General features: G+C 41.7%; 1 protein-coding gene across 6 annotated transcripts in view; it reads left to right on the top strand.

The window, feature by feature from the left end:
- Positions 1-17,382, top strand: part of SETD2 (SET domain containing 2, histone lysine methyltransferase) — a 153,608-nt gene that overhangs the window by 37,301 nt on the left and 98,925 nt on the right. For all 6 annotated transcript variants that reach the window (XM_073334861.1, XM_073334859.1, XM_073334863.1 and 3 more), the window contains 4 exons: positions 2,154-6,607; positions 8,565-8,696; positions 9,578-9,706; positions 16,558-16,681. In XM_073334861.1, the coding sequence (XP_073190962.1) occupies positions 2,154-6,607; positions 8,565-8,696; positions 9,578-9,706; positions 16,558-16,681 (4,839 nt within the window). The remainder of the gene's footprint in view (positions 1-2,153; positions 6,608-8,564; positions 8,697-9,577; positions 9,707-16,557; positions 16,682-17,382) is intronic.

Here is a 17,382-nt window from a genome sequence, read left to right as displayed (position 1 = left end):
CAAACTATTCAATATGCAGTGTTTAAAAAAATGAGAAAACTGACAAAATGCTGTTTGCCTGAACATTTGTAGGCTAATTCCATACTCTGGTGTAGGTACATTATTGTAATGTCGTTAACATTCCACTTCCTGGGAATTCGCACAGAACAGAAGCTGACAGTTTGTGACTTTGGCAGAACTAAGAGAAGAAAATAGTGGTTTGAAATTATTTATGGGGTGAATTCACCTTTTATGCTTATGGGGAGAATTTGGCTCGTAAGCCTATAGTTCATCTTTAAAAAAAATTCTTGCATGTCACTGAGAAGAAAAAAGGAACATTGCATACAAATCCTGAGAAACAAATCTGCTAACACTTTCTATATCTTTATTAGAGTATCCTTCTCAAAGATGATTATGAGAGAGACATGCTCAAATATTATATCTTGCAGTTGAACAGGCATGTGGGCCTACATTTTCAGAAGTGACTGGTGGTGATGGGTCTCAATTTTTGGATGCTCAAATTTGAGATACCTTAAAGGAGCTTGATTTTCAGAAGATAACGTGCTCTACCTTTCCTGAAAATCAAGCCCCTTTACATGTCTCAGGTTGGACACTCAACATTTAATAGTTGTGTCTGAAGTTCCAGATCATCATCTTTAATTTAGACCTACTGTATTTTGCTATTTTTAAAAGTACTATGGAGGATATTATATTTATGAAAACTGGTTACTGTGTATAGCAAGTAGGTGAAATGCCATGGTGTTTCAATTCCACTGAAGTCCATTTAATTATTTACCATAGGGCCTGTAGCCTTAGCAACTAGTCCTGTTTTGCAAAAGTTAAATGATAACAAAGAACATAAGTGATTCACAATGGAGTGCAAGAAACGGATGCTGTTGCCAAGGGTGGAATAGTGTTCATGGAGTAGTTATGGAACTAAGGCTTGGTCAACACCGGTTCTGTACGGCTCTAACTATTTCAGTTAAGGGTGTAATTATTTTAATGAAATAGTTATACCAGTATGACACCTAATTTGGATTTATGGGAATAAGCTATATTGGCATAAACCCCTCTTTAAACCAGTGTAGAATCCACAGTAGGGGGTTGTATTGTTAGTATACCAGTATAGTTAAAGTGATACAATTTTTGTGTGTAGATAAGCCCGAAGTTTAAAAATGTATGTCCAAAAACCAAATCAAATCAGCCCACTTTGGTTCATGCACTGAACACTGCTGATTTCAGGTTCTGATGGACTGATGGGGAAAGTGAATTCCAAAGGGGAAGAGCTCTTTATTGGCAAAGTTTTATTGCCAGTCTCTGAGTTCTGTTTCTCTTCCATCACAAGAGCATTCCAATTTTATCTGAGGAGACAGAGGTAGTTGCTCAGATAACCAGCTCCCAGACAATTCAGTAAGTTCCCACCACGCTTGAAATGCGTCTGAAAACCAATGGAATTGGTGGAAAAATACTAGCACCTTATTTGGATTTTATCCCAAATTACAAGTTAGACAGCTGTATTGTACAGGGTTACATCCAAGTACACTGTTATAGTAGCTTGGCCTGGAGGTGACAACAGTGTGAATGACTGACTGATTGTTAATGGAGCCTCTAGAAGGCAGTTGTATTAGAGTAATTCCATTCACTATCACCCAACTCATTAGAAATTACCAATGAATGATGTAAGTTCACTGGAGAAAACTAACTTTAGTGAGTTTGTCAGAAATTTCACTTGCAAACTAACTTGCTCTGAAAAATTACTGCATCACAGTACAAAGTCTTCTAGGAAGTGAAAACAAATGGACATAATCTTGGCAATCCAGTATAGTTTGTGATCCATTCAGTTTTTCTGAAGTCAGAACAGGGAGCTGTGCAACTGTTGAAATAGAGGTAAAGGATTTAATATATTAAACTAAGAGAAATGGGTTAAATTTTTGAATGGGTCCTGTCTAGGTCCTAAAAGACATTTTGTTCAAACTTCAAAATTACTGCATAATTGATTCTGTACAGAAGAGACCCAGTTCTAGAATTTAGTGTGGCCACACTATCTCTGACTTCAGCCAAGCTTATCTGTTGTTGTTTTTATGATCACTAAAAATTCATGAGTTAAAGGGTTATTGTTTGATAGTGTATGCAGAGTGCAGTTATTCCTTTAACTGCTTATCTTTTTATTGCAGGGCAAGACTGAACATGTGCAGAAAGCTGGTTTTGTCAAAGGCCCAGTGTTCAAAGGTGTTGCTTCTAGCCGCTTTTTGCCCAAAGGCACCAAGACAAAGGTTAACCTCGAGGAACAAGGAAGACAGAAGGTGTCTTTCAGCTTTAGTTTAACAAAGAAAACCTTGCAGAACAGATTTCTGACTGCTCTTGGAAATGAAAAACAAAATGAAACTCAGAACTCCCCAGCTACACCCCTTCCAACTGACTTCGCCCCCAAAATTAAAATGGACCTGGGGGATGCCTCTGTTTCAGCCGAAGAATCTTCACCACCGAAACCTAAGGTGGAATTGGGCAAGATCCATTTTAAGAAGCATCTGCTCAGTGTAACAGCAAAGCCCCTGCTGGCTGCTGTAGCACCACTGCCCTCGCTAGCAGCTGTCGCACCAGCAGAAGTGGCGGCAGCAGCAGAATGGCCGTTGACCCCATCTCCACCGCTCTCACAAACAGCATCTCCACCAGCACCAGTGCTAACAGCAGTAGCTTTGCCCCAGTCGCCAAGAGCCGCGTCAGGAACAGCGGCACCGCTTCTGCTGCCACCTGTAGAATCAGAAGTCCAAACTTCAAAGGAGCTATCAAATGCAGTCACGAAAGAAACTTTAGAACTGGACATTAAACAGGATTCTGCATCTAATAGTGCCGAAGAACATGTAACTCAAAATATGTCTGAGCAAATGGAAATAACGTCACAGCAGGAAGATTCCCATATTGGGAAGGAGGAAGAAATTTCGAACAGCTCAAAAAGTGTTTCTCTGTGCTCCAAAAAGCAGGGTTCTAAGAGGAAATTTTCTCAATCTGATGCCACGTTACTGGGTTCTGAATCTGATGAAGATTCTATAAGGACTTCTTCAAGTCAGAGATCACATGAATTAAAAATATCAACAAGCACAGAAAAGGAAAGAGATCCGAAAAAGAGCTCAACTTCTCTCAAAAGTGAAGATTCGGTGAAATCTTCCTCTCGATCTAAATCGGACAGAGATGAAAAACATTCTAGCCACCCAAAACCAGAGAGAGACTCTAGGTATATGTCCTCCCGATCTAGGTCAGACAGGGACAGAAGACGAAGCAGGTCTCATTCTCGTTCTAGGTCTGACAGATGTTCTAGAACCAGCTCATCCTATTCAAGATCAGAACGCTCTCATTATTATGAATCTGACCGAAGATACCATAGAAGCTCCCCTTATAGAGAGAGGACAAGGTATTCACGTTCTTACACAGATAATAGGACAAGAGAGAGTTCTGATTCAGAAGATGAGTATAGGAGGACCCATTCCAAATCTAGTGACTCAAGGCGTACGTCATCTCATTCCTCCTCATACAGGGATTCTAGAACTTCTTCTTCCTATTCTAAATCAGACCGGGACAGCAAAACAGAGTCGTCTTATGCTGAAACAGAGAGGAGAGGAAAGTCTTCAAAAACAGATAGAGAATCAAAAAGGACTTCAGAAAGTGAAGTATCAAAAAGGTGTTCTCCCCTTAATGAGCTGGGTTATCGAAGGGGGACATCCCATTCTAAACCTGATAGTAATGTGAACTCTTCCTATTATAAGTACACCCCCACAAAGACTTCTGCACCAAAGTCTGATAAGTCTAAAAGTTCTTTCTGTTGTACAGAATCAGTTGAAGAAATCAAACACCAGTCTAATTCTTTAGATTTAGAGACACCTTGTCTAAAAAGCAATGAGTTAAGAATGACTATTATAAAAAAGTTTGAAAGGGAAAAGATGGTTTCTCCATTCAGTCAATTAAATGATTCACCTACTTTTAAAAAGCTAGATGAGTCAAAAGATGGTTCTCCTAATTTGAAGTCTGAACTTATAGGAAATGATTGCCATGACAGTATTAAGGAACCAGAAAATTTAATAAAGGTAAAACGTGATCAATTAAGAACGTATTGTCCCATAGAACTGAATATAAATGGGTCCCCAGAGGGTAGGTCTGATGACTTGGCAACTTTGTGTGTCTCCAAAACAGAGGCTATTGCAATGTCTTCTGATGATAGTCTCGGTAGATCAGAGGTATCACCACTGATAAAAAGTAATACATTTTATGTGTTGCCATCTAATGGATTTCAAAATGTATATAAATCTAAAGAACAAGATTTGGATGAGTCTCATATACAGTCTGAGTTCAACAGTTCATTTAAAGAAAGAGAGGCTCCAGTTCCTTCAGAGCAAGATGAAGTTATATCTTCTCTTGTTACAAATGTAGATCATTCTGAAATGTTAGTTAAAAAATTGGATGATCTGGCAACTCCTTGTAACAGAACCAAAGATTCAGACTTTTGCTACATTTCAGATGATACTAGTCCTTCTTTGTATCATTCAGAAGTTGAAATTGAGTCCACAGATATAAAGGTTACTCAAGAAACTTTAATGGACATTCATGTAGAGCCACAAACAGTTACATGTGATTATGAAAACACGGAGGATCAAAATTCAACAAAGTCTGCATGTGAAGATGAACTATATGATATTAGTCCCTCCCATGAGCTGAGCCTAACGGTAGATAGTTTAAGCAGAGATTCTTCTCAAGAAGAATGCTCCCTGAAAATCAGATTAGACAATGAAATTATTACACCACAACCAGAGGAAAACCTTGCTTCCAAATTGGATAGAGCCATGCAGAATGAAAGTGAAGAATGCTTGCAACATTCTGAAACTGAGATAATTGAATTAGATGCCCAGCAGATTGGTCCTGATTTAGAAAAAGGAAAACTATCATTTAAAAATGAGCATTCATATTATTTAGAAATACCAGTAGAACACCTAGAAAAAGAGGAACCAGCTAAGGAAAGTTCTACCATCTTCGCTGAAAGAACCAGGTCTGATGACTTTAAAGACCAATCTCTGGAAGTCTCGGTCGGCAAGGATGAAGAAAATGAGTCACTGGTGGCTTCTGCTTTTTCAGAAGCTTTGTGTCCATCTTGTGATGTCACTGCGACTGCAGAAGAAACAGGAACTGCGGCGCAAGCGGCCACGTGTGACAGTAGTGGCAATGCTTCTGAATTCATTTCTGCTCATAACGATGGTTATTCTGATACGGAAGAAAGTGAGAGTGAGCAGGACAGTGAAGAAAGTGATACAGAGGATTCTGATTCTGATGACAGTATTCCAAGGAACCGTCTTCAGTCGGTTGTGGTGATTCCTAAGAATTCCACTCTAAGTATGGAAGAGAGTAGTCCTTGTTCGTCTCGGAGCAGCCAAGGTAATACACGCTATTCTGATCATTGGGAAGACAATAGGCCAGAGTCCAGCAAACCTTACTATGAAGAAAGATCAGAAAATACAGCAAATAAAAATGGTCCACATATTGAGAACAAGTGTTCTCCTCCTAGGGGAATGGACAAGAGTCCAGCAACATCTACTGAGCTCAATAGAAAGGAAGCTGAAGATCTCCAGCCTGATATTTCTCAGCCTCAGAGTGATGGAGTTGATAGTACAAGTCAGACAGACCTAACATCAAATTCTAATGGCAAACCAAATCCAGATGAAAGAATATTGAAAGAATTGATGTCCATAGCTAGACCGGTCGGCAGACAGCAAGATGAGCAGTCATTTTGTTTTTCTGAGAGCTTTGAAAGTGCTGAAAATAAATCTAGGCACCAGACACATTCTTCCAAGCCAGACAGCAGGCAGGGAAAGAGTGGGTTCAGTAATGTATCTGGCACAGGAGAGTTCTCCAAACTGGATGGTTTTCATTCAACAGAGGACTTGGGTAGCCTGGGGTGGGACTTCTCTCAACCAGAGAAACCCAGTAGCACATATCAGCAGCCCGACAGCAGCTATGGAATGTACTCGGGTTACGTTTGCCAGCAGGGTTCAGGATCATACAGTGGCTCCCAGAATTACTGGCAAGGCAATGGCTGTTGGGACCCAAGGTCTGGTAGTAGGCCCTCTGGAATTAATTATGAACGAATACAAGGGCAGGTACCAGATTCCCTAACAGAGGACCACGAAGAGTATGAACAGGATGACAATTGGGTCGATGATTGCAAAGCTCACTTTCCTAGCCAGTCGAGTAAATTTCATTCTCTCAGTGATAAAGAAAAGGGTTCTGTGCAGGCACATGAGATCAGCAGTAATTCAGCAAAGGAGCCAACAGTTGTAAATGAGAAAAAAGAACAGGCAAAAATTTTGGAAAAAAATGATGTGAAAGAGCGAGGACCACCAAAGAAAAGAAGGCAAGAATTAGAGAGTGACTCTGAGAGCGATGGAGACCCAAGAGAGAGAAAGAAAGTAAAAACAGATGGAGAGGGGGAGCAGTCGGAGTCCTTGCCTCAGGGTTCAGCAGTGGTTCGCCCACTGTGTATCATGGAAGAGTTCAGAGACCCGCAACGCTGGAAGGAGTGTGCCAAGCAAGGAAAAATGCCCTGTTACTTTGACCTCATTGAAGAAAATGTGTATTTAACAGAAAGGTAACTAATGGATTTTCACCTTGTTTGCTTCTAATAATTTACATTTCAGTTTATCGTTTGATAGGGCGTTTAGAAAGATATCACAATCTTCTCCGAGCAGTAGTAGAGTGATGCGAAAGAGGGAATATCACATTTCCACCACCTAAGAAAGCTTTTCATAGAGAACAGGAAGGATTAGCCATGAGGGGTGTGGAGAGAGAAGGGTAAGGATCAGCTGAATCCTGGATTCACTGGCAGTCCATAGAAACATCTAATAGCAAAGTGTAGCCAAATAGAGGGGTGACAGTCATAAGTGCTTGGAGGAATTTAGCTCCTGCTAATATTAATTAGCTATGCTGGTTTAATTTTCACATGCAATGCTAAAAAAAAATAAAATTGGTTGTCTTTGCTGTTGAGTAGCCTGATAAGCTGAAGATTGAAAATCATGGGTGCATTTGAGGCTGCTCAAGTCCACGCTAGTTAGCACTTATTATTGTCATACATATCCATGTACCCATGGCAGTTTGTAAGAACGGCTTTCATTTTTTTGCCTCATTTTTTTGTTATACACCATTCATCTGAACTTCATGTGAGTATACAAGAGCCTGGAGCATCCAGCAGCTTCTCTTCAGGGCTTGACATATCCATTTGCTTATGGCCTCAGGCAACAGATTTCTTTCTCAAGACAGGTGAATGGCTATCTTGACTGCAGGAAGAGAGGTTTTGCACCATCAGTGTGGGTTTTAAATGTTATATATGTAATCACTTTTAAATAAAGAACATGTTAGCTATCATTTTAACACACCCAGAATTTCAGTCTGAATTTTTAAAAGGTGACAACTAATTGCAAATTATTTTATTTCCTGTTGCATAGGACTAGTTGATGTATTTTACTGTATCTGATCACTGAACCGTAAATTCTGGTTTCCAAGCTCCAGGAATGGCTAATAACATGATGCTTCAGAGCCAGACAACCCTTCCCTCTTAGAAATGTACCCACACAATTGTCTAGTGCTGTAAAGGAATGTGTATAAAAGTGCCTGTCTCTGCCCTCGTGGCAATGAACTTAAACTCTGAACGAGATTTGATTATAGTTAATTTATGCTATATGTAAACATTAATAATTTTGCCCCTTTGAAATCTAGCTGTGGTATGTAACTCAGCAGGTTTATTGTATGATCTGTGAAATAATACTTAATTTCTTTTAAATTTAATGGCTTTTATTTTCTTCAAGTGATTCCTTGTTCTCATACGATTTGATGAGGTAATAAGTAGCACTTTATGATGCTCTTCAGCCACATTCTGTCCACGTCTTATCCTTTTCAGGACCAAAAAAAAAATAAAAAAATAGGCCCCATTTAGGAAACCATTTATGATTAGCACTCTAGAAGCTGTGTATCTTGCACTGTGATGCAAAAACCACAAATTTGATTCCCAGTCCTGCTCTCTGGTTCTCTAGGCTGCCGAAGGACAGCACGAACTCGGGGCAGAAAGCATGTTTTGCCCCTGAAATATGGGTACAGTCTTTCTGAAGACTTCCCCACCTATCTCTTCTACATAAATCGTGGTAACTTAGAATGGTCTCTGCCTATCATTTGTGCCAGCCTAGCTCAGGCTAATTTCTATCAAGATTTTAAGATTAATTCCATTTACCATTTACCATTTACCATTACTCAGTGTGTAGCTGCAATGAAATTAAAATAGGATTGTGTGCATTAAAAAGAGGTGGAGAATAGATACGTTGCGTTAACATCTTGGCAGTCTTTTCTGAATATCGTATCTGGTCATGAATTTACCAGAAAATAATGCTCCTGACTGCTCTTACATCATGTTGATGTAAGCTGAATAGCTGAACAGTGATTTCTAAAGAGTAAATCAATTTTAGTCCAGTAGCAAATGATAAAGATTGAGTTAATTTTAGATGGAGTGATTTTTGTCTATATTGATATGTTATAATGCTGCCTTAACCTCCCCACAGGAAGAAGAACAAATCCCATCGTGATATCAAGCGAATGCAGTGTGAATGTCCGCCTCTTTCCAAAGAAGAGAGAGCTCAAGGGGAGGTAGCTTGTGGTGAAGATTGTCTCAATCGCCTGCTCATGATAGAATGGTAAGTACTGTTAGGTGAGATGTCAAAATGGAGCTCATTATCTTTGTGTTGCCATTTGCAGTGACATATATTGATACGTTGTCCTTTTTCTTTTGGAGATCAGAATTTAAATCCTAACTTAGGGCTTGTAAATGAGTGTAGTAGTCTCATATTAGTCTCTGAGCTTATCACAAAAGCACTGAAGTGTCTGCTCAGGAGGCTCAATGCACTGCAACCTAGGCTTGAGGGAGGCTGGAACAGGGGAAGAGTAGCTTTCCTTGCAGCTGCCATGTTTTTCAGTTTTTTCTTCTATTGCCTACCTCTCCTCTCTCACTAGGCTCTTTCCCGTCCCTTTATCTTGAGTCCTCCTGCTTGGAAGGAAGTGGTAGCAGGGCTGAGACAACTGCTGCTCCATGTTTTCAGTTGGCAGGAGGCAAAGAACTGGGCAAAAGGAGCTGCACTGACAGCTAACTGGCAGTCAGATTTGTTTCCTGATAGATGGAGACATGATTGTTACCAAGTAAGATGGGAGAAGAGGGATGAATGATATGGACCCTGTAGTATCTAAGAGGCTGGATCTCTGATCAGTCCAAGCTCTAGAAGCAGGGAAGGGGGCAGTCTCTCAGGGAGAAGCAATATAAAATCTACAGGACAGATGCCAGTATGTTGATTTAATCACAGTAAAGCTGTGGTTCTAAAAAAATCTTTGTCTAAATGTAAACTATTCAAAATTGAACATTGGTTGTCAGGTGGTTACATTTCTTTATAGTGAAATATGTTTGTGGGTTTTGCACTTAATTCATTATTTATTGGTTCATGTCTATTTCCCAGCTGTTTCCCAAGCTGCTTCTGTTGTCACTGCCAACCCACTGGGAGCTGATTGTTCTGTTTCCTCTACTTAGTTCTTCCAGGTGCCCAAATGGGGACTACTGTTCCAACAGGCGGTTCCAGAGGAAACAGCATGCAGATGTTGAAGTGATCCTGACTGAGAAGAAAGGCTGGGGACTGAGAGCTGCGAAAGATCTCCCATCGTAAGGCTTTCCTCTTCATATGACCTTTAATTGAGTTATTTCTCAACAAATGGAAAATAAGTTGCCGGCATTCTCTCATTTTCATTACTTATAGTCAACCAGCTGAATTTCCCCCATCCTAAACAACCTTGGCCCCACCTACTCTCCTCTCCTTCGCCCTTCACCTCTAAGCTCATTGAATATGCCTCTTACAGCTGTTCACACATTCCTCTCCTGCAGTATTGGATCTCCTCCAGTCTGCTTTCAGTCCTCTCCATATTACCAAAGCTACTCTCCCCAAAAGTACTGACAGTCTTTTCCTAGCTAGATGCTATAGCCAGTCCTCCATTCTTGTCCTCCTTGGCCTCTGTTTCTACTACTGTTTGTCACATACTCCTTGAAATCTTATGGTCTCTCTTTGTGACTCTGTTTCCTACTATCTCTCCTCCCCTCTGATCACTACTTTGGCTACCTTTGTTGGTTCTTCGTCCTCCCCTGCCTTGTCTGCGTCGGGATCCCACAGGAATTGGTTCTTGGTCCTCTCCCCTCTTTCCCTTTTCAGACTATTTCTGGGTAATCCCATCTACTCACATGCTTTTAACTACCATTTTTACACTGATGATTCATGGGTCTGACTTTCCACACTTGACTTGTCTCCCTCTAGCTAATCCCACATCACAGCCTGTTTGACATTTAAACTTCAGGTGGCCAAAACTGAACTCCAGATCTGTCCACTGAAATCCTCTCTATTCCCCTTAATTTTCTGACTGTGACTACACCACCATCCTTGTGGCTGAGGCCAATTACATGGGAGACATTTTTGACTTCTCTTGCTGAACTGATCTGTAAGGCCACAGTCATATTACATCCTTCATATCTCCCCTCCACACCCAGCTCTGCTGTAATGCTTTTGAGAAATCAGCCATTTAATGATGGCAGGTGGGGCATATGGTACTACATATGATATTGCTGGTACTCATTCGTTGTTAACCTACATATATTTGACTATATCCCTTCCCCTCTCCCCCCCACCTTGTTACTTCTCTAAATTTGAAAGTTCTGTGGGGCAAGGGCCCTGGGTTTATGTGTTTGCACTAGGCACTGTACAAAAGGGCTCCAGTCCTTATCAGGGCCTATGGGCATGATTGTAATACAAATCTATTAGAATGTTGCCAAGAGACCCCCCCCCCATTAGTATTGGAGCCACATTGTGTTAGATGCTGTACAGAGTTACAGGCCCTGCCCCGAAGAGCTTGCATTCACAGGCATAACAGCTGGGTGTAACAAAGTGTGATACTCAGAAGAAAGACACGGAGAAAAGTAATGGGAGGAATATGCTTTTATATAAGTGAAATGTGCACAGCTAGGTGGTTTCAGGTCAGTTAAATTTTCTTAAAATATATCTGAAAAGTCCCTACTGGCTCTCTACCCACTTAGGAGTTGGCTGTTTCCCATGAGCACAGTAGAAAGGAGTTGTTGGGGGGCATTGATGTGAGGACAGGATAGTGTCTGCATAGACTAGTTTAGGGCAGGTATTCCATGCAGAAGAGGCAGTTTGGAAGAAGTTGCAAGGGTGCTTATGGGGAAAGCAGACAAAATGGACTGTGAAGGAGGCAAGGGGAGACTTCATTAGAGACAAAAGTGGATAAATAGGGAGAGGCTAAGTTGTGATGGCCTTAAAGGTAAATTCTATGCCTTAAATACTGGATAAATTTTCCTGACTGCTTATATGGTTTAGACAGCATCATTTCCTCCCCCCCCCCAATATATTTCATATCTCTTCAGAATGCAAAGAGAAAATTCAAGTGTTTCTCTATAGAATGTGGCAGTTAGATTTTCTCCCGCAAAACCTTTTGTAGTTGCACACTTGGTTGTTCTGAAGAACCAAAATTGTGCATTGGCAATTGCATCAGACTCTGAAATTTGCGATTCAAACAGCCGTGAAAGGGAGCCAGCCAGTAAGTCTGTTTTGTCTCAAGTGCATGTGACTATGGGAAGTTTTAGATGACACTGTCTTGTATTTTGCTATGTAGCAATCTTCTGGTGTCCTGGAGTTTTTAATGTTCCCTTGGAAATTCTGATTCTTTGCTTCTGTTGAAGCACGCTAGGAACCCAACAGAAGTTCTTTGCTAGCTTTTTACAAGAGGACACATTTGGTCTTGTAGCAGCTAGAAATATTGCTGTCCTGTCAGTTACGTGAGCTTTTGCATGAGGAAGACAGCAGGGGTGAGTTTTAATGTGAAGCAGTCCTTCACAAATGAAGCACGATAGTGCTTAAAATGTAGTGAATGCTGAGCTGCATATTTAAAGCAATATGTTTAACTGGCAACCTCTGTACTGAAAGTCCGTGTAAAAGGTAAATAACCAATCTTTCAAAGTTATGGTTATCTTATGTATTGACTGTTGAGAGTAGTCATAATCTACTCCTCTCAGTTGTACAAAGTTTTGATAAGGATGAGCTTGAGAGGTGTGACCATGGCTAGTAAATCAGTTACCAGGTTGCAGTGTAATATACTATCAAAAATAATTTTGATTGATTCTGGCCTGGGTATGCAAAGGCATCACAGTTTAGACCTCCACAGCTGTCCCAGAGGTGAGTCTCTATACCTCTTTGGGAATAGTGCATTTGGTACTGGGCTCCTTCATATCAGAGAATGTATGCAAACTGGGGATGAATTCAGGGAGGAGCAGGAAAATATTGAGGAGACAGGACTCACTTAGGAGGAAAAATGTAAAGAAGAAAATCTGTATAGTTTGGCAAGGATGAAAGGGACATAAACCCAGGAGTTGGGTTGGCCCAGCCTGGTTTGCAGTGCTTTTAGAGCAGGTACTCTTTTAGCTCAGTGCTGCTGTTTTTCTCCTCACTGTGCTCTGTGCTCCCATTCCCTGATGGTAGCACCACCGCCCCATCCTAGAGTCAATGATGCTGAGTTCAGAGTTGTGCTGAAGCATAAAAGCCCAACAGAAAGTGCAGTCAGGACTGTAAAAGGGAAAAGAGCCAGCTGGAGCCATAGCACACCCATCTGAAAACTCTTGCTACCAACTTCCCAGGAGGCTGAGTTCTGCCTCATTGTGCCTACCCCAAGGCAGAGCCAGGGAAAAACCCAGCAACTTCATGAGAGAATCATGTGATGGGGTCTCGGTGATCTCAGTTGTGGCTTTCTGAAATACCAGGGGCCTGGTTTATTGGATAAATGGTCAGGGGAGATGGAATAGAGGAGCCTGACTTATGAACACAGGATCTTAGAAGAGATGGGTAACAGACATGTGGGTTGGGGTATAGATGGTCTAGACTACAGATTACAGGAGTTCAGGGAAAATGGGGTGCATAGGGTCCATGCTTTGGTGTAGCAAGTGAGGAATGTTCAGTTCGAGGGGTGCTCAAGAGGGTACCGTCACTACCTCCCTGCTGAGCCCCCTCCTCCCAGTCTATCCTCTGATGTTTGCAGGGTATGAAACTCTAGGGAGTGAAAGGAGTTTTTTAGGATGTGATGAGAGAGTGTAACGGGGATTAGTGGGATGACATTAAGAAAAGGGAAATATCAGGAAAAAATTCTCGACAGTGCAGCCTACTAGCCAGGGGAAGTGTGGAAAGCCTGAAGCATTTCAAGCCAGATTGGAGAATGCCCTGGATAACTGTAGCAGGGCAACAGCTCTGCTGGAGTTAAGGTTAAAGCCATTTTTCTGCTTGGAACTTGACTGTTCTAAGTGCTCTCAAATCAACACAGTTACTCGGATTGACTTGAAATTTGGTGTGCCTCATGGGGGCACCAGGTTCTGTTACTGGTCCAAATTTGGAGACTATTTTGGAGATCAGGGCATTTCTGATATACAGCCCCTCCCCACCATCATCCCCCAAAAATTCCAGCTTTCTTAAAGTGGAGAGAATCTGGCAACCTTTTTTGCTCACAGATAGAGATCAAATCAGGGCTTACATCGTTGCATCAGGGTCTCCAGCACTCGAGGGTTGCCCCAATAGAGTGCCTAGCACCCACCAGCCCTTTGAGGGAAATCAAATTAAAACGTTATTTGAAAAAGTTTGCTTCTCCTTTTCAGCTTGTTGCAAGCCTCACGACTTGTGCTTATTCTCACTCCTAATAGACTACACAGAGCATGTCCAGAGGCATTAACAGGATTGTTAACCTTCAAAATTTCACAGTAGTGGGATCGCTCAAGAGGATAAGCAGTCCTTTGAACCTGACCCATCTAGTGCTAGTTTGAGTCCCACTTTGTTCAGAAATCTGGAAAAGCTTGGGAGGCATATTGCTAAAATCTGTCTCTGCCAGGGTTTTTTATTTTGTGGAAATGTAATCAAAGTATTTTTGGGGGGAGTGGAAGGGGACAAAACCCCCCACACTAGACATGGGGAGAGGCATTTTAGGAGGCCTCTGCAGGGGCCTGAGCCCCTGTCCCTGCCCATTGCGACAGTTGGTAGCAAGAGTTTTCAGATGGGTGTGCTATGGCTCCAGCTGGCTCTTTTCCCTTGGAATCTGGGGGACCCTGTTCCACTTGGGGTGTCTGAACCCATCTCCCTGCCCCTCCATGTGGGCTGGCATCTGGAGTAGTGGGAGTGGTGAAGGTAATGCAAATTTAAACATCTGAAATCCAGGAAGTGAATAGTTCAGATACATATCACTGGAATGTGTGGCGGTGGGGCCTGGTTTGGAAGAAGGGTGGACTGGGTGGACATGGGGCATGGCTGAGGAAGCCTGGCTGAAGCAGCAGCAGGAGTCCCAGGCTGGAGGTGGGCAGTGAGAGTGAGGGACCCAGCTGAGTGTGCAGCTTGGGTTACATAACCAAGGTAGCTTGTGGCCCTCCAGTAAGCTGCTGCCTCTGATACATATATGCAGCAGCATAGGACGGGAGACAGCAAAGAGCAACTTCTTACATATTAATGGCTTCTACGGTGCCAGCTAATGGCTTAATGGGATGGGAAGGGATAGCTGGAAATGTTGGGAGGGCTACATGTTGTGGGGAATGATGGGGCAGGAGGAGAGAGAGGCACCATTCTTCTCTCACGCTTAAAGTTACTGTAATGACCATGTAATAAAAACTGTCAAGGTTTTGGGACAGACCATGGATGAGATTTCTCTTACAGGCCCTGGCAGCAGCCAGATGCTGCAAACATTTCAAAGCACTGTCGTTATCCCCATTCTACTACAACAAAATGTAGAGGAGTGGGGAGGTTCATTGTGGAATCATGTAGCAATTGTGAGGTCTAGTGGCAAGACCTCTGGAGTGAGACTATTCCTAGGTGTGCCACTGGTCTGCTGGGTGACCTGGGGCATGTCACTTCGCCTCTCTGCACTCAGTTTCCCATCTGTAAAATGGAGGTAATGATCTACATTTCTTTGAGATTTACTGATAAACAAGGCCTGTATAAAAGCTAGGTCTTTTGATTATTACCTAGCCATAGCAGCATATCAGCTGCAAACCTTGGCGAGAACTACAACTGCTTACATGACCACCAACTTCTACCAAAAACATTTCTCTTTTTATTCAACAAAGCCAGGAAATTAAATGGGAGAAAAAACTTTTAACGCCAAGTTAAGGTTGCCTGGCGATAGCTTATGCCCTTCCAGAACGTTGAGTTCAGAAAACCAGGAAATACAATGCTGACGCAATCTTAACTCTGTCCTCTTTGAGCAACAACAGTCCTAACACACATACTGCCACTCAACCTTTTCACTGTACTAGACAGGTACTACCTGCGCGGACTGTATGCTCAAATGCAGCCTCCTCCCCCAGTCAGAATACCACCCTTTGTGATACTTTACAACCACGCCATACCCTTTTACAACCCCTGCACACAGAATGCCACCTAAGCCTATGCTTTCTTCTACCTACCCATCATTAAATCCACAGACTGCTCTCATACTCTACCTTGCTACTGGCAAGAGGTCCCCAGTGCCCTGCAACTGACACAGTCTATACAATTCTGTATTGAAATGATGCAGACTGGAACCGTAAGGTATTTATGTATCTCTTTCCTTTGATACCACACATGGGGGGGGGGCGGGCTCATTACAGATCTCCTTAGATCACAATCACAGCTCTTTCAAGCTGCTCCAAATTTTTCCTCCCATCATTCAATACAGCTGCATCTAACACAATGAATACAACTTGAGGGAATGCAGATAATTCCCAGTAGCTATTACCAGCTCCAGTGGGGCAGAGTTATGGTTGCATGGGCATTTACCTTAACTCTGTATATCTGGATATCAGAAGTTTTAGCATAGCAGAACTCGATGTTCTGGAAAGACTCAAGCTATCACCAAGCAATTATAACACTGTGCTAATAAAGTTTTTTTGCCATTTAATATACTCTATGGTGCGATCCTGTGATGACTCTGAGGGAGATGGAGCAGATGACATAATAAGTCTCTTCCTTCTCTAATTTGGGGTTCATCTTTTCCTAAAAATACAAAGGATAGGTAGTTCCCTGTTCATCCCTGCCCACAAGATCAACAAGGTACAAAATGAAACCATCACAGATAGCTTTTCATGTTGTTTTATTCAAATCTGACAGTGCACATTCTGCTGAAACTCCTTATATTCTTCATCTCAAAGAACTTCCTCAGTAAACTATAATGCGTTTATATGATAGACTCTGCTTAGCAAGGAACTTTCTCTGAAGTGCCTTTCATGTTGCTTTGTAAATAACTGTGATAATGTTAGTTTAAAAAAATCACAATTGTCCAAGGTATAATGCACTTAAAACTCTTTGTTTCAGTACAAAAATCTAAGCCATATTGACAGCTCTAACAGCCTGTTCTGTGAGTTTGTCTCAACAACAATAGCTTTCATCCTTGGTATTTAACTTGGTTTGCTCCTAAGCGGATAATGATGCTTTTCCTCCTGGGGTCTTGTAGTAACACGTTTGTGCTGGAATACTGTGGAGAAGTGCTGGATCACAAAGAGTTCAAAGCCCGAGTGAAAGAGTATGCCCGAAGTAAGAACATTCACTACTACTTCATGGCACTGAAAAATGATGAGGTGAGTGGCAATGTATACACACTTGTAGGAGGGTGTGTGTGTGTGTGTGTGTGTACAGCTCTAGGTAAATACAGTGTTGACTCAACTTGAATGTGCCATGTACAAATAGCAGTTTTTTTCTCAAAGTCCCAAATCCCTGTTTTTTATTTAAGCCCTTTTACCTGACAGGAGCTATATCAGTGTTACTGGCTACTTATAGCTAATTTAAGCTATTGATAAATTAGTAGTTCTTAATTAGTTGTCTTTTGTAAATCCCTGCATTTGGAGTTAAAGCCCTAACTGCATGGATCTGGAATAGTTACAAGCCTAAGCAAGATTCATGGGCCCTAAGGCTCTGAGGGGACCATGTCTGTAAAAATACATTAAATATTTTCCTTTCCATGTAAGCAATTTCTGTAGTTGGCCATGGGGCAACGTGGTCCATTAGACAATCTTTGTATTAAAACATGATCTATGCAACAAAAACATTTCCGATCTCCTGGTGTGGATGTTGTTGGGGCTGCATGGGTGGGAAATAGTTTTAAAGATTTAAAAAATAATAATAACCCCAGAACCCAGGAGAAATAAACGATTCATACTGTCTTCTTAATACTATGGATAGCAATGTAAATCAAATAATCGTGTGTTGTTTTCTCATACACAATTTTTATTACTAAACCTTTTTTCTCCAAAGCTGATGCATGAAACAGGAAAGAGTTATT

The sequence above is a fragment of the Lepidochelys kempii genome, chromosome 2 (assembly GCF_965140265.1).
Source record: "Lepidochelys kempii isolate rLepKem1 chromosome 2, rLepKem1.hap2, whole genome shotgun sequence".
In the NCBI taxonomy this organism is placed as follows: Eukaryota; Metazoa; Chordata; order Testudines; family Cheloniidae; genus Lepidochelys; species Lepidochelys kempii.
This window is presented reverse-complemented; position numbering and strand designations above follow the sequence as displayed.